Source organism: Anolis carolinensis, unplaced genomic scaffold (genome assembly GCF_035594765.1).
Source record: "Anolis carolinensis isolate JA03-04 unplaced genomic scaffold, rAnoCar3.1.pri scaffold_21, whole genome shotgun sequence".
NCBI classification, from domain to species: Eukaryota; Metazoa; Chordata; class Lepidosauria; order Squamata; family Dactyloidae; genus Anolis; species Anolis carolinensis.
The window spans coordinates 282,575-306,960 of NW_026943831.1; the positions used below are offsets into that span (position 1 = coordinate 282,575).

Sequence of the window (24,386 nt, forward strand, 5' to 3'; positions counted from 1 at the left end):
TGCTTCCCTTGGGAAATTCTAAGGAGTCATGCATCTGGACAGAGTTGGGTTTCGCTTCTTGTTCTCCAGGGAAAGTGTTCTGTTGGCGGGAAAACGAGACCCTATATAGGGGTTTTGCCGCAAGGGGAACCTTGTGGAGTCAATTGATCAACTTGAGAGAGAGATCGTGTGTGGACTTCGTATTCCTTGTTCCCTGCTTCCCGGATCTAGTTTCAAGTCTTGCCTTGTCTCACGTTTTGCCACGGACCTTGTTTCATGCTTCAAGTTGCCATGTTTCAAGTCTTTGATCCAGCCAAGAATCAAGCTCATGATCCAGCCTTGTTGTCAAGCTTCAATGGACTAAAAGATCTCGTCATCTCCCCACGCTATTGCTTGGCAAAGTGTGTGTTTCGGTTAATGGATTATAACTTTGAACTCTAATATCTTATATTGGACAATATTCTCCTGGACTATATTTGGCCTTTCCTGAAAGGTCTGCTTCTGAACTATATTCTTCACTTGTTTTTATTGACTTTATATAATTCCTTAATAAATATATTAGATAGAATCTGGTCTCTGCGCATGGTTATTGGTGCTCTGCTGCCTGGGTCCTGACAGAAACCCTGCTTTGGTCAACCAATCCTGCTCCTTCTGTGATGCAAGTGGATCCTCTTAGGGATGCCTTCTCCACCTCTCCTTCTTCCCAGGAGCCTTCTCTCCACCTTCCAAGATGAAGCTCTCTTAGAAGAGCACTCTGGACTACATGGCAGTGCAGAAGGGGCTTCCATCTCCCTTATTACCCTGTTTCCCCGAAAATAAGGTATCCCCAAAAAATAAGACCTAGTAGAAGTTTTGCTGAATTGCTAAATATAAGGCCTCCCCTGAAAGTAAGACCTAAAAAGGTTTTTGTTTGGAAGCATGCCCAGCGCCTGCCAAACAGAACACCAGAGCACGCAGGATTGGTAAATGTACATGGAAATAATGGTAGTAACAAGAAATTCTTGATAGGATTCAGAGTTTGTCTGGTTATGTTGGTTTGTGATGACAACTACTGTACAGTATATAAAAATGTTTATTTTTGGTTCAACAATAAATGTGAATTCTTCTTCATGGAAAAATAAGACGTCCCCCGAAAATAAGACCTAGCACATCTTTGGGAGCAAAAAATTAATATAAGACCCTGTCTTATTTTCGGGGAAACACGGTAGTCATTCCAACAGCCTGAAGCTCGTGTGTGGAAAGCCTGAGCCTGGCCAGCCAGACGATGCTGCCCCAAAGGTGCTCCTCAGTGTGGTGGGGAATGGCTCCAGAATCACCCCTGGCTTCCTCCCAGCCCCAGATTAGAGACACCCCAACATAAAACAAGGCGCCAACTGGTTTCCACACTCACTCACCCACCCACCCCATCTCTGTGGCCTCCGGGGAGCATGGGCCTGGCACTCCCCCCCCCCCCCATCAAGGAGGAGGCCTCACACCTGACCAACCCCACTTCCCGCCCCATAAAGAGGAGCCCTTCTGCGTCTGCTCCACAGACACACTGCGTGGGAGCCCTGGTTGAGCGCTTGGCCGGCCCCATCTGTTCACAACTCTCTGCGGAGGCACAAGGGGATTCTCTTTAGGAGCGCATCGTTGGTGTGACTTTGGCTCCTGCACCCCGAGATCGGCTCCCAGGCACGGCCCCAGGATGTCCCAAGGCAACGACGTGACCTACGCTGACCTCAGCTTTGGGAAGAGCCCTCCAAAGAAGCCCCTCCAGGAAGGTATTGAGTTGGGTGGTTCAGGATCACAGAACCCAGGTGTTTCCTTCCAGACCCCCATCCCATCCCATTCCCATCCCATTCCCATCCCATCCTATTCCACCCCATTCCATTTCCATTCCCATCCCATCTCATCTCATCTCATCAATTCCCATTCCCACCCCATCCTATTCCACCCCATCCCATTTTCATTCCCATCCCATCTCATCTCATCCAATTCCCATTCCCATTCCCATCCCATCTTATTCCACCCCATCCCATCCCATTCCCATTGCATTCCCACCCCATCCTATTCCACCCCATCCCATTTCCATTTCCATTCCCATTCCCATCTCATCTCATCCAATTCCCATTCCCATTCCCATTCCCATCCCTTCTTATTCCAACCCATCCCATCCCATTCCCATTCCCACCCCATCCTATTCCACCCCATCCCATTTTCATTCCCATCCCATCTCATCTCATCCAATTCCCATTCCCATCGCATCTTATTCCACCCCATCCCATCCCATTCCCATTGCATTCCCACCCCATCTTATTCCACCCCATCCCATTTCCATTTCCATTCCCATCCCATCTCATCTCATCTCATCCAATTCCCATTCCCATTCCCATCCCTTCTTATTCCAACCCATCCCATCCCATTCCCATTGCATTCCCACCCCATCTTATTCCACCCCATCCCATTTCCATTTCCATTCCCATCCCATCTCATCTCATCCAATTCCCATTCCCATTCCCATCCCATCTTATTCCACCCCATCCCATCCCATTCCCATTGCATTCCCACCCCATCTTATTCCACCCCATCCCATTTCCATTTCCATTCCCATCCCATCTCATCTCATCCAATTCCCATTCCCATTCCCATCCCTTCTTATTCCAACCCATCCCATCCCATCCCATTCCCACCCCATCCTATTCCACCCCATCCCATTTTCATTCCCATCCCATCTCATCTCATCCAATTCCCATTCCCATTCCCATCCCATCTTATTCCACCCCATCCCATCCCATTCCCATTGCATTCCCACCCCATCTTATTCCACCCCATCCCATTTCCATTTTCATTCCCATCCCATCTCATCTCATCCAATTCCCATTCCCATTCCCATCCCATCTTATTCCACCCCATCCCATCCCATTCCCATTGCATTCCCACCCCATCCTATTCCACCCCATCCCATTTCCATTTCCATTCCCATTCCCATCTCATCTCATCCAATTCCCATTCCCATTCCCATTCCCATCCCTTCTTATTCCAACCCATCCCATCCCATTCCCATTCCCACCCCATCCTATTCCACCCCATCCCATTTTCATTCCCATCCCATCTCATCTCATCCAATTCCCATTCCCATCCCATCTTATTCCACCCCATCCCATCCCATTCCCATTGCATTCCCACCCCATCTTATTCCACCCCATCCCATTTCCATTTCCATTCCCATCCCATCTCATCTCATCCAATTCCCATTCCCATTCCCATCCCTTCTTATTCCAACCCATCCCATCCCATTCCCATTCCCACCCCATCCTATTCCACCCCATCCCATTTTCATTCCCATCCCATCTCATCTCATCCAATTCCCATTCCCATCCCATCTTATTCCACCCCATCCCATCCCATTCCCATTGCATTCCCACCCCATCTTATTCCACCCCATCCCATTTCCATTTCCATTCCCATCCCATCTCATCTCATCCAATTCCCATTCCCATTCCCATCCCTTCTTATTCCAACCCATCCCATCCCATTCCCATTCCCACCCCATCCTATTCCACCCCATCCCATTTTCATTCCCATCCCATCTCATCTCATCCAATTCCCATTCCCATCGCATCTTATTCCACCCCATCCCATCCCATTCCCATTGCATTCCCACCCCATCTTATTCCACCCCATCCCATTTCCATTTCCATTCCCATCCCATCTCATCTCATCCAATTCCCATTCCCATTCCCATCCCTTCTTATTCCAACCCATCCCATCCCATCCCATTCCCACCCCATCCTATTCCACCCCATCCCATTTTTATTCCCATCCCATCTCATCTCATCCAATTCCCATTCCCATCCCATCTTATTCCACCCCATCCCATCCCATTCCCATTGCATTCCCACCCCATCCTATTCCACCCCATCCCATTTTCATTCCCATCCCATCTCATCTCATCCAATTCCCATTCCCATCCCATCTTATTCCACCCCATCCCATCCCATTCCCATTGCATTCCCACCCCATCCTATTCCACCCCATCCCATTTCCATTTCCATTCCCATCCCATCTCATCTCATCTCATCCAATTCCCATTCCCATTCCCATCCCTTCTTATTCCAACCCATCCCATCCCATTCCCATTGCATTCCCACCCCATCTTATTCCACCCCATCCCATTTCCATTTCCATTCCCATCCCATCTCATCTCATCCAATTCCCATTCCCATTCCCATCCCATCTTATTCCACCCCATCCCATCCCATTCCCATTGCATTCCCACCCCATCTTATTCCACCCCATCCCATTTCCATTTCCATTCCCATCCCATCTCATCTCATCCAATTCCCATTCCCATTCCCATCCCTTCTTATTCCAACCCATCCCATCCCATCCCATTCCCACCCCATCCTATTCCACCCCATCCCATTTTTATTCCCATCCCATCTCATCTCATCCAATTCCCATTCCCATCCCATCTTATTCCACCCCATCCCATCCCATTCCCATTGCATTCCCACCCCATCCTATTCCACCCCATCCCATTTCCATTTCCATTCCCATCCCATCTCATCTCATCTCATCCAATTCCCATTCCCATTCCCATCCCTTCTTATTCCAACCCATCCCATCCCATTCCCATTCCCATCCCATTCCCACCCCATCCCATCCCATCCCATCTCATCTCATTATGTTTAATTATGTGTCGGCATTGAATTGTTGCCAATTGTGTACGCCGCCCTGAGTCCCTTCGGGTGAGAAGGGCAGGATATAAATACAGTAGAGTCTCACTTATCCAACATAAACGGGCCGGCAGAACGTTGGATAAGCGAATATGTTGGATAATAAGGGGAGATTAAGGTGAAGCCTATTAGACATCAAATTAGGTTATGATTTTACAAATTAAGCACCAAAACATCATGTTATACAACAAATTGGACAGAAAAAGTAGTTCAATACGCAGTAATGCTGCGTAGTGCGTAGTAATTATTGTATTTATGAATTTAGCACTAAAATATCACGATGTATTTAAAGCATTGACTACAAAAATGCATTGGATAATCCAGAATGTTGGATAAGTGAATGTTGGATAAGTGAGACTCTACTATATTGGAAATAAATCTCATCTCATCCCATTCCCATTCCAATTCCCTTCCCATCCCATCCCATCCCATCCCCATCCTGTTCCATCCCATTGCATTGCATTGCCTTCCCATCCCACCTGATGTTGTCTTCCAGAGCCCAATGAGGGGGAGCTTGCCTATGAGAACGTTTGGGGCCCGGGGGCCAAAGAAGTGGAGGAAGAACGAGAGGAGGAGGAGGAGGAGGAGGAGGAGGAGGCACCTGGGAGAGGCAAGGCTGCAAAAGGTGAGCCCTGATTTCCCTTCCCAACTTATGGGACCCTCTTCTCCCCATTCCATCCCCGCAAGAACTGCATGGACCATTCGTCCAAGGAGAGGAAAGGGGAAGGGGTGCACCCGCCTGGTCCTCAACCTGGGCAGGACTTAGGGCCACCGTGGGCTAGACAAAACTACGGTTAGGTGGATCTGTAATTGGCTAAGCGAACGAACCCAAAGGGTGCTCACCAATGCGTCGTCTTCATCATGGAAAGAAGTGACAAGTGGAGTGCCATCAGCAGGGCTCCGTCCTGGGCCTGGTTCTGTTCAGGATCTTTATTAACGACTTAGACGAAGGGTTAGAAGGCACGATCATCAAGTTTGCAGACGACACCAAACTGGGAGGGAGAGCCAACACTCCAGAAGACAGGAGCAGAATTCAAAACGATCTTGACAGACTAGAGAGATGATTGGCCGAAACTAACAAAATGAAGTTCAACAGGGACAAATGCAAGATACTTCACTTCGGCAGAAAAAATGGAAATCAAAGATACAGAATGGGGGACGATGCCTGGCTTGACAGCAGTGTGTGCGAAAAAGACCTTGGAGTCCTCGTGGGGAGGAAGGGGAACATGAGCCAACAATGTGATGCGGCTGCTAAAAAAGCCAATGGGATTCTGTCCTGCATCAAGAGGGGAATAGCGTCTAGATCCAGGGAAGTCCTGCTCCCCCCTATTCTATTCTGCCTTGGTCAGACCACACCTGGAATCACACTGGGTCCAATTTTGGGCACCACAGTTGAAGGGAGATGTTGACTTTAAGCTGGAAAGCGTCCAGAGGAGGGCGACTAAAATGATCAAGGGTCTGGAGAACAAGCCCTATGAGGAGCGGCTTAAAGAGCTGGGCATGTTTAGCCTGCAGAAGAGAAGGCTGAGAGGAGACATGAGAGCCATGTACAAATACGTGAAGGGAAGTCATAGGGAGGAGAGAGGGGGCTTGTTTTCTGCTGCCCTGCAGACTAGGACGCAAGGGAACAAGGGCTTCAAACTACAGGAAAGGAAGGAGATTCCACCTGAACATCAGGAAGAACTTCCTCACTGTGAGAAGGGCTGTTCACCAGTGGAACTCTCTCCCCCGGACTGTGGTGGAGGCTCCTTCTCTGGAGGCTTTTAAGCAGAGGCTGGATGGCCATCTGTCGGGGGTGCTTTGAATGCGATTTCCTGCTTCTTGGCAGAATGGGGTTGGACTGGATGGCCCATGAGGTCTCTTCCAACTCTACTATTCTATGATTCTATGATTCTATGATTCTATGACCTTGGCCAGGTGTCCAGCTCCTTGGCAGCCTCCCAACGGACACCTTTCAGGGCCCACGCCATTTGGATTTGACAAATTCCTCCCACTCAGGCATGCACAGATTGGGAGGAATGTGTCCAATTTGGAGGGGTCCCACCTGGCTGCCCCCATCCAGGGGCATTGCTCTCCTCTCCCCAAAGGAGAGGGTCAGGTGAGGATGGGGTTCCCCCAAAAGTGGAATAAAGAAAAGGCATTGACCTATGTCTAGGAAATAGTGTGAGCATGGGTGTCTAGCTGGCCATCCCTCCTGGACTCAGTAGAAAGTGATACTTACTTAGAAAGTCAGTGGTCCTACTCCAGAAACTTTGCTTTTCTGGATGCCGCAAACTGTGTTCAATTGTTGGGGTGCTGTGAGTTTTTTGGGCTGTATGGCCATGTTCTAGTAACATAATCTCTTGACATTTTCACCTGCATCTGTGGCTACTGGCATCTTCAGAGGTTTTGTTGACAGTGAAGCAAGTGGAGCGTATATATCTCTGTGGAATAATGTTCAGGGTGGAAGAAAGAACCCTTGTCTGTTTGAAGCAAGTGTGGATGTTGCAATTAGCAAGCTTGAATAACATTGAGTATCCATGAAGTTTGCAAAGTCAATCGGTGACGGTATCTTCACTTCACTTTATTTCTTAATTAGTCGCTCTCCACCAGAGTGCTCCGAGCGACTTACAATTTAAAATATCATTCCACAATATAAAAACATTCAACTTAAAACATTCAACCTAAAAACATTCTATCTGCATAGAGGTAGCCTAGGCTTTGTTGCTCAGGAAGAAACCATGAAAATGAATAAAATTTGGTTCCTAGTATTTAAAAAAAAAACAAAAACCCAGAATCAATACAGTAAATAAGGAAGACCACTCAGAAACGGGAATTCCAGACAGCAAACAATCAAGTGCCAGCCAACACCTCCCGAGCAGAGGATGCCTCCAGGCAACAACAGCCAGGCAAGAACCTCCATCCAGTTACCCTCACTGATTGACTTTGCAGCTTCACGACTACTCAAATGCTAACACAAGCTTGTTAATTGCAACATTCACACTTGCTTCAATTGACAAGGGTTCTTTCTCCCATCCTGGACATTATTCCATGGGGATATCTACACTCCACTTGCTTCACTGTAAACAGAACCTCTGAAGATGCCAGCCACATATGCAGGCTGAACGTTAGGAGAGAATGTTGAGGGAACGCATTGGCCATACAGCCCGAAAAACTCACAGCAACCCTATGTTGAATTGGTTGAGGCTCCATGGTGAGATATTCATTGAAAAACTATTGCAAAATAATAATAATAATAATAATAATAATAATAATAATAATAATAATAACAACAACAACTTTATTTTTCTACCATCTCCCGGCAGGGACTCGGAGCGGCTACACGGGTCAGAAGCCCGAAATACAAAACAATAAATTAGTTAAAACACATTGCAATACAAACACAGTAAAAATGTGCTATTGCAGAATGTCCCTCCCGCAATTGCAAAGTTTTTGCAGTTTAATAAAACTTTCCACGTCTTTATGATAGAACCATTTAGGAAATGACATTTATAACCCAGGAACAAACATTGTGTTACGTAATGTTGTAGATCTGATCCTTTTGTGCTTCAAAGCTCTCCCAGTCATTTTCTTGATATGGCCGGGCTTTTGTCCGTATCCTTTGCATTTCCTTAGGATTTCAAGGGACAGATCCTGTCCCAAACGCACCCTTCAAGGTAGAAAAACAGCTTGCAGAATTATACCAGCTTCACTCTACTTTAACTGGTAAGGCTCCATTGCAAGGACTTGTGGGAGCTGTAGTTTAGCGAGGCTTCAAGACCTTGTCAAACTACAACTCCCATGATTCCATAGCATTGAACCACGGCATTTTGAGCCGTGTCAAACTGCATTCATTCTACAGTGTAGCTCAGGCAATAGACAAACTTGGGACTTTCAATATGTTTTGGACTCCAACTCCCACCATTCCTGGCCTCAGGCCCCTTCCTTTTCCCCCTCAGCCGCTTAAGCGGCTGAGGGGGAAAAGGAAGGGGCCTGAGGCCAGGAATGGTGGGAGTTGGAGTCCAAAACATATTGAAGCCCAAAGGTTGAAGAGCCACTGCATTAGCACAATTTATGTCACTACAAGGACATGCAAATCATGTGGATACCCTCCAGTGCCCACACAGAAAACACACTTCCTATGCCAAGCGTAGTGTTTTGTGCAAGAGTCAAATGTTTCCCGTACAAGATGCCACATATACATTTCTCCCCAATCACGTGCATTTCTATGCAGACGCATTTCCTCAGTGACATGCCACTGCCCTCCTTCCCTGTACCAGGACTTGCTTTTTCCTGCCGGGTCAACTGTCTGGAAAGCCCCCCTCGATGCCCTTTGTCCGCAGTGGGTCCAGCCCCAAGGGTCTCCAAGGCGGTCTTTTCCTTCGGCCAGTTTCATTCTGGACTCTGGAAAAATGCGGCTGCTTTTGCAAGCGGCATGGTCAGCCTCTCTCTACCTCTGATTCAGGGTTTGGCAACAGCCAGGGATCCGGGAAGAGCCCCCGGTGGTGCAGCGTGTAGCACTGAGCTGCTGAACTTGCTGACCGAAAGGTTGCAGGTTCGAATCCGGAGAGTGGAGTGAGCTCCTGCTGTTAGCCCCAGCTTCTTCCAACTGTTTATTTATTTATTTTATTTACAGCATTTATATTCCGCCCTTCTTTCTCACCCCGGAGGGGACTCAGGGCGGATCACATTACACATATAGGCAAACATTCAATGCCTTTTAACATAGAACAAAGACAAGACAAACATAGGCTCCGAGCGGGCCTTGAACTCATGACCTCCTGGTCAGAGTGATTCATTGCAGCTGGTTGCAGCTGGCTTGCTCTCCCGCCTGCGCCACAGCCTGGGCCCATTTTAGGAGGCAACCCCTGGCAGTGCAATAAAATGATTGAGGGCATCTCTGGCCCTACCCAGGAATGCTATTGTCTTATGAGATGACCATGACATGGCTCATTAATAGGGCTGGAGATTCCAGACCCCAGAGAAACAAAACATCATGTTCTGATATAATCATGCAAAATGACAGAGGTTGGGGTTTGGCTGCAGACACAACCTAGCAGTTCGAAAACATGCAAATGTGAGTAGATCAATAGGCACCACTCTGGCAGGAAGTTAACGGCGCTCCATGCAGTCATGCCAGTGGCCACATGACCTTGGCTAAGAAATGGAGATGAGCACCAACTCCCAGAGTCAGACACAACTGGACTTTATGTCAGGGGAAACCTTTACCTTTACCTGGGGATCAGGGAACCACATTGGCAATCCAGGGTATTTTGGGCAAACGGTGCCTCCCAACAGTTTGAACCCCCCTCCCCAATCCCTCCCCAGTGTCCATTGTAGAGCCCTGTGGCAACTTGGCTTGTTTCTTTGTCCTCCTTAGGCATTTCGAGCCATTTTCCCACTGTCAAAGGTCCCAGATGCAGGGCCGGCCCAAGGTAAATTTCAAGTGTAGGCGAACAGAATTTTGGCACTCCTCCCCCAAACCAATCACTGAAAAATAAAAGCGTTGGATAAGAGAAAATGTTGGATAATAAGGAGGAATTAAGGAAAAGCCTAAATAAAGAGCAACACTTTGAAAACAGGGGAAATCCAAACAGGAAACAATCAGGGCCAGCTAACACCTCCCAACCAAGGATGCCCCCAGGGAGGAAGCAGCCGGGCTTTGAATCTGCAAGGCCATTAAATGCTAATCAATCTGGCCAACTGCAACATTCACACTAGCCTCAAGCAGACAAGAGCTCTTTCTCCCACTCTGGACTTTCCACAGATATATAAACCCTACTTACCTAGCTTCCAACAGACCTCAGAACCTCTGAAGATGTCTGCCATAGATGTGGGCAAAACGTCAGGAGGGAATGCTTATGGAAGATGGCCAGGCAGCCCGGAGACCTCACCGGAAGCAGCGGCGCGCGCCAACAAAAAGTTGGCTTTAGGGCGCCTCAAGTGCGCCTACCAAACAATGGCGCCCAAGGCAAGTGCCTAAATGGCCTTACGGGTGGACCGCCCCTGCCCAGATGCTGACTTGGACCATGGTCAAGAGAATCTGGGGCTCATGCAACAGGGAGACCCATACAATAATACACTTTGGCAGTAACAATGAAATGCACAGATGTAGGATTCAGGAGAGCTGGCTTGGAAGAAGTCCAAAAGGGAAAGAGGTCACTTGGAGTCTTAGTGGCCCACAAGCTGAACAAGAACCAACAGTGTTGTGTTGTAACTCAAAAGGCCAATGCGATTCTAGGTTGCTTCAAGAGGAGTCTAGTGCCAAGATTAAGGGAAGTCCTAGCCCCCTTCTCTTCTCCTTTGGTCAGACCTTCTCACCTGAAATAATAAGCCTGTGTCCAGTTCTGGCCAAGTCAATTCGAGGAGGAGATAGACAAGATGGAAAGTTTCCACAGGAAGGTGACCAAAATGGCCAAGGAAGCCATGAATCCCTCTGAGGAATGGCTTAAGGAGTTGTGTAGGTTCAGCCTGGAGAAATGAAGGCGGAGAGAAAGGGACATGAGAACCATGCTGTTTACATATCTGAAAGGAGGTCCCATTGAGGAGGGAAGGAGCTTGTTTTCTGCTGCTCCAGAGTCCAGGATACAATGGAGCAACGGATTCAAATGCTATGAGATTTCATTTAAATATCGGGAAGAACTGATGGCAAGAAGAACTGATTCCACTGTTCAGCAGTGGAACAGGCTGCTTCCTGGGAGTCCAGAAGAGTCACCTTCTCTACAGGCTTTTCATAGAAACCTAGAATAATAGTGTTGGAAGAGGCCACATGGGCCATCTAGTCCAACCCCCTTCTGCTTCTGTGCAGGAAAAGCACAATCAAAGTATCCCTGACAGATGGCCATCCAGCCTGTTTGAAAGCCTCCAAGGAAGGAGCTTCCACCAGACTCTGAGGCAAAGAGTTCCACTGTTGAACAGCTCATACGGTCAGGAAGTTCTTCCTGATGTTCATGTGGACTCTCCTTTCCTGTCATTTGAACCCATGGCTTCATTGAGTCCTAGTTTCAAAGGCAGACGAAAGGAAGCCCCTCCCTCTTCCTTGTGACACCCTTTCACATATTTGTCCATGGCTCTCATGTTTCCTCCCAACCTTCTCTTCTGTAGCTAAACAGACCCAACTCTTTAAGACACTCCTCAGAGGGATTGTTCATGGTCTCCAGACCTTTGATCCTTTTAGTTGCCCTCTTCCTTTGTTCACCTTCCAGCTTATTTCTGTTGAACTTGGTGCACAGAACTGGACATAGTTTTCCAGGTGAGGTCTAACCAGAGCAGAATAGGGAGGCACCATAACTTCACTTGAGCTAGAGACGAGACATTTTTTAGCTTCATGGCCATCTGTCAGGAGGATTGTGCCTACCTTCCTGGCAAGAGGTTGGATTAGATGCTCATTGGGGTCTTTTCCACCTCCGGGATCCCTTTTAGTCTTTAGGAAGACCTTAAAAACGTGGCTCTTCCGACAAGCCTTTGATGAATAATTTTCGCCTCATAGGCTTGTCTTGGTTGGTTTTTCTGTTGCACCTTATTCTACTTCTTCAGTCAGAATAGTTCCTGTGTTTTATCCCACTTTGTCCCTTACCTGTTCAACACTCTCGGGCACCTTTCTCTCCTCATTCCACATATATGCACTTTACAGCCTAGTTATTTTTATACGTCTTTCATGTTTTTATTCAATTCATGTTTTATTGATTGTTATTTATATGTTTTTATTGACTTTTTTTACTTGATGTGTTTTATTATGACTGTTATGCTTGGGCTTGGCCCCATGTAAGCCACCCCGAGTCCCTTCAGGGAGATGGTGGCGGGGTACAAAAATAAAATTATTATTATTATTATTATTATTATTATTATTATTATTATTATTATTATGACACAGCAAACAAGATAGATATGCTGGATTTCATATCACAAAATCACAAGTCGAACACTTCCCAAGTGTCTAGGACTGTGTGATATTATTATTATTATTATTATTATTATTATTATTATTATTATTATTATTATTATGACACAGCAAACAAGATAGATATGCTGGATTTCATATCACAAAATCACAAGTCGAACACTTCCCAAGTGTCTAGGACTGTGTGATGATATTATTATTATTATTATTATTATTATTATTATTATTATTATTATTATTATTCTTGACTCAGCCACTGCCCTGCGAGTGGCCTCAGTACATCCTTCCCTGTGGGTCTCTTCTAGGATGGAAAGGCTGGACCAAGAGGACTGCCCTGGTTGCCGTGGCCACCGGCCTCTTCCTTCTGGCCACCACCGTGGGACTTGGGGTCCGATGTGAGTAGCGTGACACATGTGGGGGTCACTGGGGCAAGGGAGGCAAAGGGCAAATGGGTGGAAGTGCAATGGGAAGCTTCTTTGGCTTGTGACACTGTTGTGGTTAACTAGGACTGTGGTTAAAGAGGATCCGTGCCTGGTGAGCCATATACTAAAAACCAAATAGGCCTGGACAGAGAAACCAATTCACTAAGTTTATTCAATTTGGCCAAAAAGGATGGAAGCACCGATTTCTGCATACACATAAGCTTGGTAATTGTCTTGGCTTGGAAAAAGACCCATGGGGCTTTGCATAGTCTTACTGTTCTCAAGGGATTATTTTGCCGGGTCATGCACAGTTGACTATCTTGATACATTTTATAAAGCAGTTCATACATTTCAGATACATGAAATAGATATAGTACACAGAAAGATAACAGTTATGTAGAAATCCATGAAGAATGCATACAATCTATTAAAGAGTGAGATATGAAAGCTGTTGCTGGTCTGGTCTTGATCTTCTGATACTCTGAATTTGTGTGTCTGGAAAGGGTATATTTATTTCTGAGCCCTTGATGAAGAATACATCTTTTTTTGGGTGGAGGGGGTTACCATGTGTGGAGAAAAGGGTTTTATTAATTAAATATATTATATTATATAACCAATATATAACCGCTGCCACCAAAGTAAAGATATTTATTTACGCTGCCACCAAATTATAGAGGTTTCGTAATGCTGCCAAATGTAAAGGGGATTAACGCTTGGTACCACTTTGGGAAGTTGCAGACACCAACTGTCTCAGAGATGAGACCTTTTAAATTTTGTTTTTCTTCCTTCTTCTTGTTTACTCTTAAATGGTAATATATGTGACAGAGACTGAGATGTTTGAAAGAACAATAACACGTTTATTCAGGCACAAAGCTTAATGGTTACAATAACTTTTCTCCTTAGAGGCACTTTGGTTAACAGTTGCAAGGCTAGAATGAGGTGTTTCAAACTCTTTACAATGTCACTTCTTTCTCTACTGCTTTCAAACTGCAGTCACCCAGTGAATTACAATCACAGATTATCTGTTCCTTATCAGGAGACAGACTACCTTAAAATAAGTCACCAAACTTATTTTAATCTGACTCAAATAAGCAATTGAGTCTCCCTGATCTCTTCAACAAAGATCAGCCTTCCCTGTACCTCATCAGGGCACAGACTAACTGCTTCTTTTCAAACCTGCATTTCTCCACCAAAACGGCAGTTGGCTCCGCCCACTTCTCCATGGCAACCAACTCTTGAGTGCAGAGATGCAATAACTGAAATATTGACCCTTTTAAAACACAATTAAACATGACATCGGTAAACCAAAAAATTCACACTTCATTACACCATGGCTTGATAACAACATGACACTTCTCTTCTGTTATGGGTACCTTTGTGATGGCTGAGGAGCATTTTGGCACCAGGTGGGATCCACAGGAGTTGCTCTACAAAGGAAAATCAGGGGCTCCTCTTTGTTGCTGTGGAAGGAGTCCTTGGGCCCCACATGGGCAGCCCAGGGTCTCCAGGAAAGGCCATGCCCCCTTCCCATTGCTGGTGCCCCTTCCTTGCAGACTGGCAGGTCTCTGGTCAACTCCACCGGGCATCGCAAAGCCACGCTGCCCACAGCGCTGCCCTGGCTCAGAGGAGCAGCGCCCAGGAGGAGATCCTGGATCGGACGAAGGGCCAACTGCAACAGACCAAAGAGGAGCTCTCTTCCACCCGGGAGGCCCTGAGGAAGAGCCAGGAGGTGGCCAAGAAGACCCAGCAGCAGCTGCAGGGCCTGGAAGAGGAGCTGAGGGTGGCCAACCGCAGCCTGGAGGACTTGAAGCAGGAGAACGATGAGAAGGAGGCACTGCTGCGGCAGCAAGTCGGTAAGTGGAGGAGCTTCCTTTGGCTTGGTTGGCTGAAGCCTCCTGACATTGTGCATCAAAAGTTCCTTCAGTGGACTTTCTCACTGTTTCCTTCTTCTTAAACTGACAAAGTGGGGCGGGGAACTGGACCTCTGGAGAAAAGAGATTTTCTCAATGTGTTGTCGAAGGCTTTCATGGCCAGGATCACAGGGTTATTGTGTGTTTTCTGGCCAGTATGGCCATGTTCCAGCAGTATGGCCATGTTCCAGGAGAGAATACTTCTGGAACATGGCCATACTGCCCAGAAAACATACAACAACCCAGAGATTTTCTCACTTTTTTTGCATCATTCCTGCCTTGCAGCTCTCCTAAAAGGAAGGACAGGCTTGCCTTGAGATCAGAGCAGAGGATACCTGCACAACTCCTCATAAGAAGTGACCCCCTCTCGTTCTCTGCATATCTTTCTTAGGAGGACAGGTTGGGAAGGGGCGGATGGACATATGGACTGCCCCATGGAATCCTAGAGTTGGAAGAGACCCCAAGAGCCATGTGGTCAACTCTTTCCCTTCTGGGGATTCCTCCAGACTCTGAGGTGGCAGTGGAATATTCCACTGTCAAATAGCTCTGATCGTCAGGAAGTTTTTTTCCTAAGGTTTAGTTGGAATCTCTTTTCCTGCAATTTAAATCCCCAACTCCACTGTGTCCTAGTCTCCAGGGCAGCAGAAAACAGGCCTTACTCAATGGGACCTCCTTTCCAATATTTAGACATTTCTCCCATGTCATCTTATCTCAGCCGTTTCTTCTCCAAGCTGAAGTGGAATTTAGACTGCAATAAAATGAGAGGGAACTGCCTGGCAAGAGTTACGCCAACCAAAATCAATAACCAAAGTTCCAGATTAAAGACTCACCAAGAAGAAAAGACAAAGGACAGAGGCGTTTTATTGCATGTTTGTCCAAGAAGCGATGCCTGTGGGCTCCTGCCCCAAAAGTACAAGCATAAGATAACATGTGCTGTGCAAAACAGTTTTATACAACCAGGTTATTTATTTATTTTATTTATTACAACATTTGTATCCCGCCCTTCTCACCCGAGAGGGAACTCAGGGCGGCTTACAATAAACACACATATAAAAATTATACAATACACTATAAATCAGATTAAAATTATTAATTAATTCATAAAAAACATTCTAAAATACAAATGGGCATGTTCAAGTTCAAAAGACTGGGTCTGTCAATTGAGTTCTGGTTATCATTATCCCAGCCTGGAAATATAGCTTAATCTAGTTTTACATTAAATAAAGGCAGGGTTTTAGACATTCCAAGTTTTCTGCTTCTAGATTTATAGAATCATAGAATCATAGAGTTGGAAGAGACCTCATGGGCCATCCAGTCCAACCCCCTGCCAAGAAGCAGGAAATCGCATTCAAAGCACCCCTGACAGATGGCCATCCAGCCTCTGTTTAAAAGCTTCCAAAGAAGGAGACTTCCAAAGAAGGGTGGAAGCTCTTCCGCTGGAAATGCTTCTGGAAGCAAACAAACAGGTTTTTCCAAGCAAACAAAAGAGGGTCTTCAGGAAGTCTATTGTCTGAGGTTGAGAATGCATTCCTGGGTAATAATCCCTTGGCTTGAGTCAGGCCATTTAAATAATTACTTATATATTATTTAGTCCATTTAAGAATAAGGTAGAATAAAAGTACAGTCTATAGATTTCAGACATGAGAAATGGATGCATTATATGAAAGGATAAAAGTTATACAGAAAGGAATAGATATAAATATGGCAGCTGCTTGATCCTAGTTTTGCAGTTTTGTCCTTCGATGTCTGAGCTTGATGATGGTCCTTTCCCAGGCCAGCCAAGAAAAGGATGTTGAAATGGCCACAGCCTCTTTTGTTTCTAAGCCACAGCCGGGGCTGTTTACCCAAGGGGCACAATAGCAGGATAATTCCCCTCTTGACCTAGGTCAGGTAGAGGTCAATATTTCCTGTCTCAGAATTAAAATAGAACATGGAATAAAAGTGGAATAAAATATAATTAAGAGGAGAGAGAGAGAAGGGTCTGGGGGTGATGGGGCTTCATGCAAAAGAGAGGACATTACTTTATCTCATTCTGGCTTGTTGCCCCTGGAAAACTATAAATTTGTAACTATAAACTTCTTTTTATTAAGGATGGGGGATAACACCACTACACTCTGAGGCAGAGAGTTCCACTGCTGAATAGTGGTGTCTTTCTCCAACTGTTCCGGTTTGGTAGCACTGATCCTGATTCATCTTCTGCCGTCCCATAACTGATTTTTAAAAGTCCCTGTTTCTTCTCTTTCCTCTTCCTGCTGCTTTCCTCCTTTGCCCCCCCCCCCTTCCTTCAAATGCTGCAAAGTGTTTGCCCTTGGTTAACCCATGGTGTGTTTGTGTGTGTTTGTGTGGCCTGCCCTTCCCAGTCAGACCAGGCAAAAGCCACCCGCTGCAGCCCTTTCCTTGGTGACCTCTCTCCCCCTCATCAATGGCCTTGCCCCCTTGACCTCATTCCAGCCGATGGGCATTTACACTCCTTCCTTTTCCAGGCTCCTGCCCCTCCGGGTGGAAGCTCTTCCGCTGGAAATGCTTCTGGATTTCGACTGAAGCGAAAGATTGGTGGAGAAGCCAGGGAGACTGTCAGAAGAAGCGTTCGCAGCTGGCTATTCTGAAGAAGCCCTGGGACACAAGGGAGTTCTGGGACGAGGTGATAGTCAAGGTGAAATGGCTTTTAATGCACTGCTTCTTAAGGTTTTTAATGTTTTCAATTGCTTTAATCTAACTAAACATTTCATTAAAGTGCGTTTTAACAATACTAATCTTTCCTATATTTCTAAACTATATTTCATTGGGATCCTATTAGTCACACAGGTGTGTACATTAACACATGTGTTGGCCCTTGTGTAAGGCACCTATTCATTTTTTGCTCATATTGGTGCAAGCAGAATTCACAACTGTCACTGAACCAAAACAAAAACAAATACACTTACCAACACTAACTTACTTACACTAGCTTTGAGTCCCACCCATGGAAGAAAAGCGGGGTAAAAATGAATAAATAATATAATACACAAACTATACTAAAGACAATTCTAGAAACCTGACACTCTGTGTCTGTTGATTTCTATCCCTTATTATTCTGCTCTCTTTAGATCAGGCATGGGCAAACTTCGGCCCAACTGGCTGTTAGGAATTGTGGGAGTTGAAGTCCAAAACACCTGGAGGGACAAAGTTTGCCCATGCCTGCTTTATATAATACTAGCTGTGCCCGGCCACGCGTTGCTGTGGCTTAGTCTGGTGGTGTTGGTCAGTCTACATTAGGTTGTATTTATGCTGTGACCTCCACCCTTCTTTATACTCACATTAGTAGTAGTATTTGAAGTCTGTTACCTTCTTCAATTTTTGTGTTGATTGATAATTGCTTGAGATCCCTGTTGTCTTTGGTTTGTTGTTAATCGTGACGTCTGATTCTGCTGAGTGCGGTTTACATCTTATTGTGGTACAATAGTCTTTTTTTTGTTTTGCCTGTGTAGGTGTTTATTATTATTGTTGTTTTAGTGGTCATGAAGGTGATGCGTTGTTGTGAGTTTTGTGGGTCCGGATTGTGGTTTTGTGGTGTGGTTGTGTTGTTACAACCGGGAGGAAAGGCTTTTGCGTTGTGTTATCAAGCTTTGTATTTCTAGGGCGTTTAGTTGTGTTGTTATAGTCATGATTTGTTGTTGTGAGTTTTGTGGGTCCGGATTGTGGTTTTGTGGTGTGGTTGTGTTGTTGTAACCGGGAGGCAAGGCTTTTGCATTGTATTGCCAAGTTTCGTATTTCTGGGATGTTTAGTTTTGTTGTTATAGTCACTGCCCCCACAACTTTATCCTTTTATATATATAGACTATGTAATCACACTTCTACTTCTAGTAACACTCCTCTAATTCATAAATCTTACAATTGATATTTACCCCAAGCATTGTTGTAAAAAAAGTGATAAACAAGTGCCTCCATTAACTATGTTGTAGCCCCCAGTTGTGCAATGGGTTAAACCCTTGTGCCAGCAGGACTGCTGACTGACAGATTGGCGGTTCGAATCCAGGGAGAGCGGGTGAGCTCCCTCTGTCAGCTCTAGCTCCTCATGCTGGGACATAAGAGAAGCCTCCCACAGGATGGTAAAATATCAAACATCTGGGCAGCATCCCCTGGGCAACGTCCTTGCAGACAGCCAATTCTCTCACACCAGAAGCAACTTGCTGTTTCTCAAGTCGCTCCTGACATTAAAAAAACAACAACTATGTTGATCTCCCCTCAAGCTGTGAGGAGATAGATACAATCATCATCATCACCATCATGCAGTTGCACATTCTAAGACTGAAGCTGTTTAGTTACAAGGATGGCCTACCCTAAAGACACCAGGTCCAATCTGATTTTGAAACTAAGCTGGGTCAGCTCTGGTTAGTAGTCAAATGGGAGACCACCAATGAACTCCAGCTGCTGTAGGGGATATTTCGGAGGAAGGAACTTGCAAAAACAACTCTGAGCTTTCTTTGCCTAAAAAAGCCCTATGAAATTATGGGGTTGCCATAAGTTGACAAGCATGTACAAAGCTGTGATTTTAACGTGGTGCCAATAAGAAGCCAAAGGCCTCCCAAGAAAAGGTATTCGAGAGCTGGGCTGCTGCAGCACCTCAAGAAGATGGGGAATATATTCACTGGCCTCGGTTTGGAGGGAAAGGTAGGCTATAAATGAAATCACTGGAGATGATGGTGGAGGAGGAGGAGGAGGAGGAAGAATGCACTGAAATAATTGATTATCCAGTGAGACTAAAACCTATGCCAGTAGTAATAAACCGTGTCTTTTCCCCTCTAGAACTCTCTGCAGAATAGTGAATACTGGGTCGGACTCATCAGAACCCGGTTGCAACAGAAGCATGCCTATGTTTTCCTTTGGGCTGATGGATCCCACTATGAAGGGTACGTCTGCAGAAGGCACTTGGTTTACTTGGCCCCAGAATTATCGTTGTTTATATATTTATTTTTAGTATTTATATTCCGCCCTTCTTTCTCACCCCGAAGGGGACTCAGGGCGGATCACATTACATACATATAGGGCAAACATTCAATGCCCATATACACATAGAACCAAGACAGAGACAGACGCAGAGGCAATTTAACCTTCTCCTGAGGGGATGTTCGATTCTGGCCACAGGGGGGAGCAGTTGCTTCATCATTCACTGTGACAGCACTTCCTCATTCCAATGTTGTAAATTAGTTAAATTAGCCTCCCCACTTTATAAGTGGTACCTTATTTCCTACTTGATAGATGCAACTATCTTTCGGGTTGCTAGGTCAGCAACGAGCAGGGGCTATTTTTTATTTTTTAATTGACAGGTGCTCATCCTGCCATGGGCTGGCCTCGAACTCATGACCTCATGGTCAGAGTGATTTGTTGCAGCAGGCTGCTCACCAGCCTGCGCCACATCCCAGCCCCATGGTTCCCATGCATCAGTCCCACAAAAGTTCATGGGAGAAAGAGCTGAGAAAGAACCAGGGAGGTTGAAAATTTCAGTTTTCTAAAGTCCACAGATACCAAGGCCTGCCTGGTGAGTTCAGCTAACCACCAATGTTCCAGAACAGGGATCAAGACTCAGTAGTTAAATGCAAACAACAGCGGCTTTATTCAATCTGCAGAAGGGATGCTACGTACCACAATGGATTTCAAAATGCACAAACATAAACAATACAGGAGGTGCATTCACTTTTCTATAGAAGAAATGCCATGCATTAACATTGGCTAAGGTTTGAAAATTCCTCGCCTTTCCCTGATGGGCTGAGTGCTGAAAGCCGGACGAGGTCTCCCCTGCTCCTGCTTGGCTGAGGAGTGGGCTCCAGTGGGACAGGTCCAGACTGGTGTTGACAAGGCTGGGGATCCCCTCCGAACCACGTTGGGAAGCCCTGGGGCTTCCAATCAGCTGTTGGAGGCGTTTCCTGGGGCAGGGAGGCTCCCAGGGTATTGTACACAAGATCCCTGGGTGCTTGTCAATGGAATTTGCGAAACATTGAATGTCTTGGGGAAGTGATTATGAGATTAGGCAAATACTAAGTCCAGGATGTTGGGGGCCAATGGGTGTCACACCCTGGCAGCAGAGCACTGGAAGCCAATACACAGAGGCCAATAACAGTTTGATATCTTTATTAAGGAAATAGTAAATTAGAACAAAAATAAGCAGAATATATAGTTCAGCTATAGACCTTCCAGGGAAGGTCAAATATAGTCCAGCAAAATATTGTCCAGTATATAATATTAGAGTTCAAAGTTATAATCCAAACTGAAACACACTCAAACTTCCAAGCAGTTTGAGTGGGGAAACGTCCAAGATTTCCTAGAGTTCAAAGTAAGTCCAAAGCAAGGAATTGAAGACAAGACTGGATACTTGACACAAGATGCAAGGCTGGAAACACGGCGAGACAGGACAAGAAACACGGCAAGGCAAGGCACAATGAGACTGGAAGTTAGCGGATTTAAACGCAGTCCACACTTGGCTGGAACCGAAGTTAATCCTTCGAACTGACTTGTTGACTCCGCGCGGACTAGCCAATGCGGGGAACTTTTGAAGAACTTCAAATCTTTCTTCAAAGCAGGTGTCCAGTGCTCCTTTTCCCAAGGGAAAAGAGCTGAACCAACATCTTCATCCAGATGCGATCCTCCCTGAAAATTCTCAGGGGAAATGAGCTAATTAACACTCTGTCTGGCTGCTAATCGGGCGCTTTTCCGTGTTTGCGCTTTCTCTGAGCGGCTAGCCTCCCAAAACTCCCTTCTCGCAAAGGGGGGAGAGGTGCTGGGAATAGGCGCCTGTTCAAGATCCTTTTTAATGAGCTCCAGGCTAGAATTGTCAACAAAAGGCATCTGGAACGGAACAGCCTCTTGCTGAAACGGCAGAAATCCCATGTCTTCATTGCTGTGATCCATAATGGCGCCAGGGTCAGGACCCAGAGGGCCATGGGACATCACAATGGGTGGCATCCCCATGTCTGTTCCCAGGTTGAGTAGACAATGGCTAAGTCCAAAAATGTCTATAGGAAACAGCAGAGCAATCAGAGCAATCCTATTTCTTTGTCCATACTGATGGCCTGGGTCTCCCAGAGCAGAGTTCTAGATGTCGATCTGGTAGCCCTCAGCAAGGTGAGAGGAAAAATATTGTTTGAGTGATAATTGTCCAAGGTTGCGTCTTCAGCTTAAGGCATGGGAGAGGAATTCCAGAAATGTAGACGCTGCCAAAAAAAAATCAGCAGAGGTTAAAGGTAGTTAATTGAAGTTTGCCTTCAATTTAATATATTTATAGAAATAGATAAAAATAAAATAATAAAATGAGAATCAAATAGAATCCAAATAGAATCAAGCATAAATTCATAGTCACGGAAATAGGGAGAGAAGCAGGAATCTGGGGGCCCGAGTGGCTGCCCAGAGGTCATGCATGAGAAATTTGGATATATTATTTCCCCTTTTCTGTTGTTATCTGGCTCCCTGAGCACATGCGGATATACAGAGAAAAGAAACAAAATGGAGACATAATATAGGGCCTGAGAGGAAGGTGCTTGTGAAGTCCATAAGGGAAGATACATTGTATAGGTTTCATTTTGACAAACTGGATATTGTATGTCCCTGAGAGACCTCCCACCAGGACCAGGGTCTGCGGGACAAATGCTGGTTCGGACTTTCACCAACTGGGAAGACTTCACCAAAGGGAAGGGCACCACAGCAATTCATTTTGGGCCCCTGCCCTTGGGAAACTATACATCCTTTTCATGGCAAACTATGAATTCCTTTTTATTAGGGGTAGGAGTAACAGTTCTCAATAACACCAGGAACATACTGGTAGCATCTGCCCTGAAAAGCCCCTCCAACAAAGCAAAACACTGGCCCTAATAAAACCCTTTGCTAGGGTTACATGGACATCTGCAATGAAATGACATTTGCATTCTTTCCCCCACTCAGTAGTGTTTGGCTTTTTTATGTAAATGTAAATTGTGATCTTGGGAAGTGATTTGTCCTTTTTTGGAGACTCCTGGTTTGTGCTCCCTCCATCAAAACTGTCAAAAGCACTCCAGGTGGGTTTAGATTGAGACGCTTTGTGCTTTTCCCATTTGGGGGTCCAGGTTCTCTTCCTCCCCAGAAGACCCTTTGAAATTTGGTCCACTTCAGGTTGAGAATCCAGGGACAGAGACATCAATTGCATGGAGGTCACCTTACCTGGGGCAGGGCCAGAAGGGCCTCCATGGGGTGGGAACGAGGACATGGTTCAAATCCCACTCCCTTCCCACTCCTTGGTGTGTATTTAAAGTACCAAAAGACCTTGCAATGACCCAACAGCTGGAATTTGCTTCTGATTTAAGTTTCTCATTTCCTTTCCAGGACTGAACCATTAAATAAAAATTATTCTCCTGACTATGTTAAAATTAGGCATGGAAACCTGGCACAGGATTGGTGGCATGAGTACCGATACATCTGTGAGATGGCCGCCAGCTCCATAGCCCTACCTGAGCCCAATAGACACAACATGCAGTACTAAAGGCCCCGCAATACCCGGCCAATTTGTTATATGATTTCAGTAACCACAAGATCACACAGTTCGGAAACCCAGCACGCTTTGACTACTCCGGAAGGCCAAATCAGGACACGGACAGCTAGAAGGCAAAAGCAGGGGCTTTTATTCTTCCTGCCCAGAAAGGATGTCAGGGGAGAAAAGCACTCTAAAGGACTGACACAACACAAGGGAAATTGCAGAGCATCTTCTTTCACTTAGTCAGTTATTCAGAAAACCCATGCCAGCTCCTAATTGGCTAAGAGATTGACGGGCTAGGATCCATGCTCTGGTTGGCTAAGACGTCCGTGGAGCGACTTTGTTGATTGGCTCTTGCTTGTGGCAGAAAATTTAATAAACTCATTTGTTGATTTGACATGTCAGTCTGCTTAATGGTCTGTGGCAATATGCAAAAGTTTGTGATGGGCTTAATGAGTTACTTCTGGTAATAATAATAATAATAATAATAATAATAATAATAATAATAATAATAATAATAATAATATTAAAGATACTGTGGGACTTCCGAATCCAGACTGACAAAGTTCTGGAACACAACACACCAGACATCACAGTTGTGGAAAAGAACGAGGTTTGGATCATTGATGTTGCCATTCCAGGTGACAGTCACATTGACGAAAAACAACAGGAAGAACTCAGCCGCTATCAGGACCTCAAGATGGAACTGCAAAGACTCTGGCAGAAACCAGTGCAGGTGGTCCCAGTGGTGATGGGCACACTGGGTGCCATGCCAAAAGATCTCAGCCAGCATTTGGAAACAATAGACATTGACAAAATTACGATCTGCCAACTGCAAAAGGCCACCCGACTGGGATCTGCAGCATCATCCGAAAATACATCACACAGTCCTAGACACTTGGGAAGTGTTCGACTTGTGATTTTGTGAAACGAAATCCAGCATACCTATCTTGTTTGCTGTGTCATACAACATCGTTGTGTCAATAATAATAATAATAATAA

General features: G+C 45.6%; 1 protein-coding gene across 1 annotated transcript; it reads left to right on the forward strand.

The window, feature by feature from the left end:
- Positions 1–1,485: 1,485 nt before the first annotated feature.
- Positions 1,486–23,781, forward strand: LOC103281036 (B-cell differentiation antigen CD72). Its single transcript, XM_062966501.1, has 7 exons — positions 1,486–1,739; positions 5,194–5,322; positions 12,882–12,971; positions 14,552–14,851; positions 17,392–17,561; positions 19,694–19,797; positions 23,237–23,781. The coding sequence occupies exons 1-7, from the start codon at positions 1,664–1,666 to the stop codon at positions 23,391–23,393; spliced, it is 1,026 nt and encodes a 341-aa protein (XP_062822571.1). The 5' UTR covers positions 1,486–1,663; the 3' UTR covers positions 23,394–23,781.
- Positions 23,782–24,386: the final 605 nt, after the last annotated feature.

Bases quoted from the DNA above. Each gene is read 5' to 3' on its own strand.
- LOC103281036 (XM_062966501.1), top strand. From the start codon at position 1,664: ATGTCCCAAGGCAACGACGTGACCTACGCTGACCTCAGCTTTGGGAAG. The intron at 5,323-12,881 runs GTGAGCCCTGAT...GGTCTCTTCTAG, and splicing joins GAGAGGCAAGGCTGCAAAAG to GATGGAAAGGCTGGACCAAG. The intron at 12,972-14,551 runs GTGAGTAGCGTG...CCTTCCTTGCAG, and splicing joins CGTGGGACTTGGGGTCCGAT to ACTGGCAGGTCTCTGGTCAA.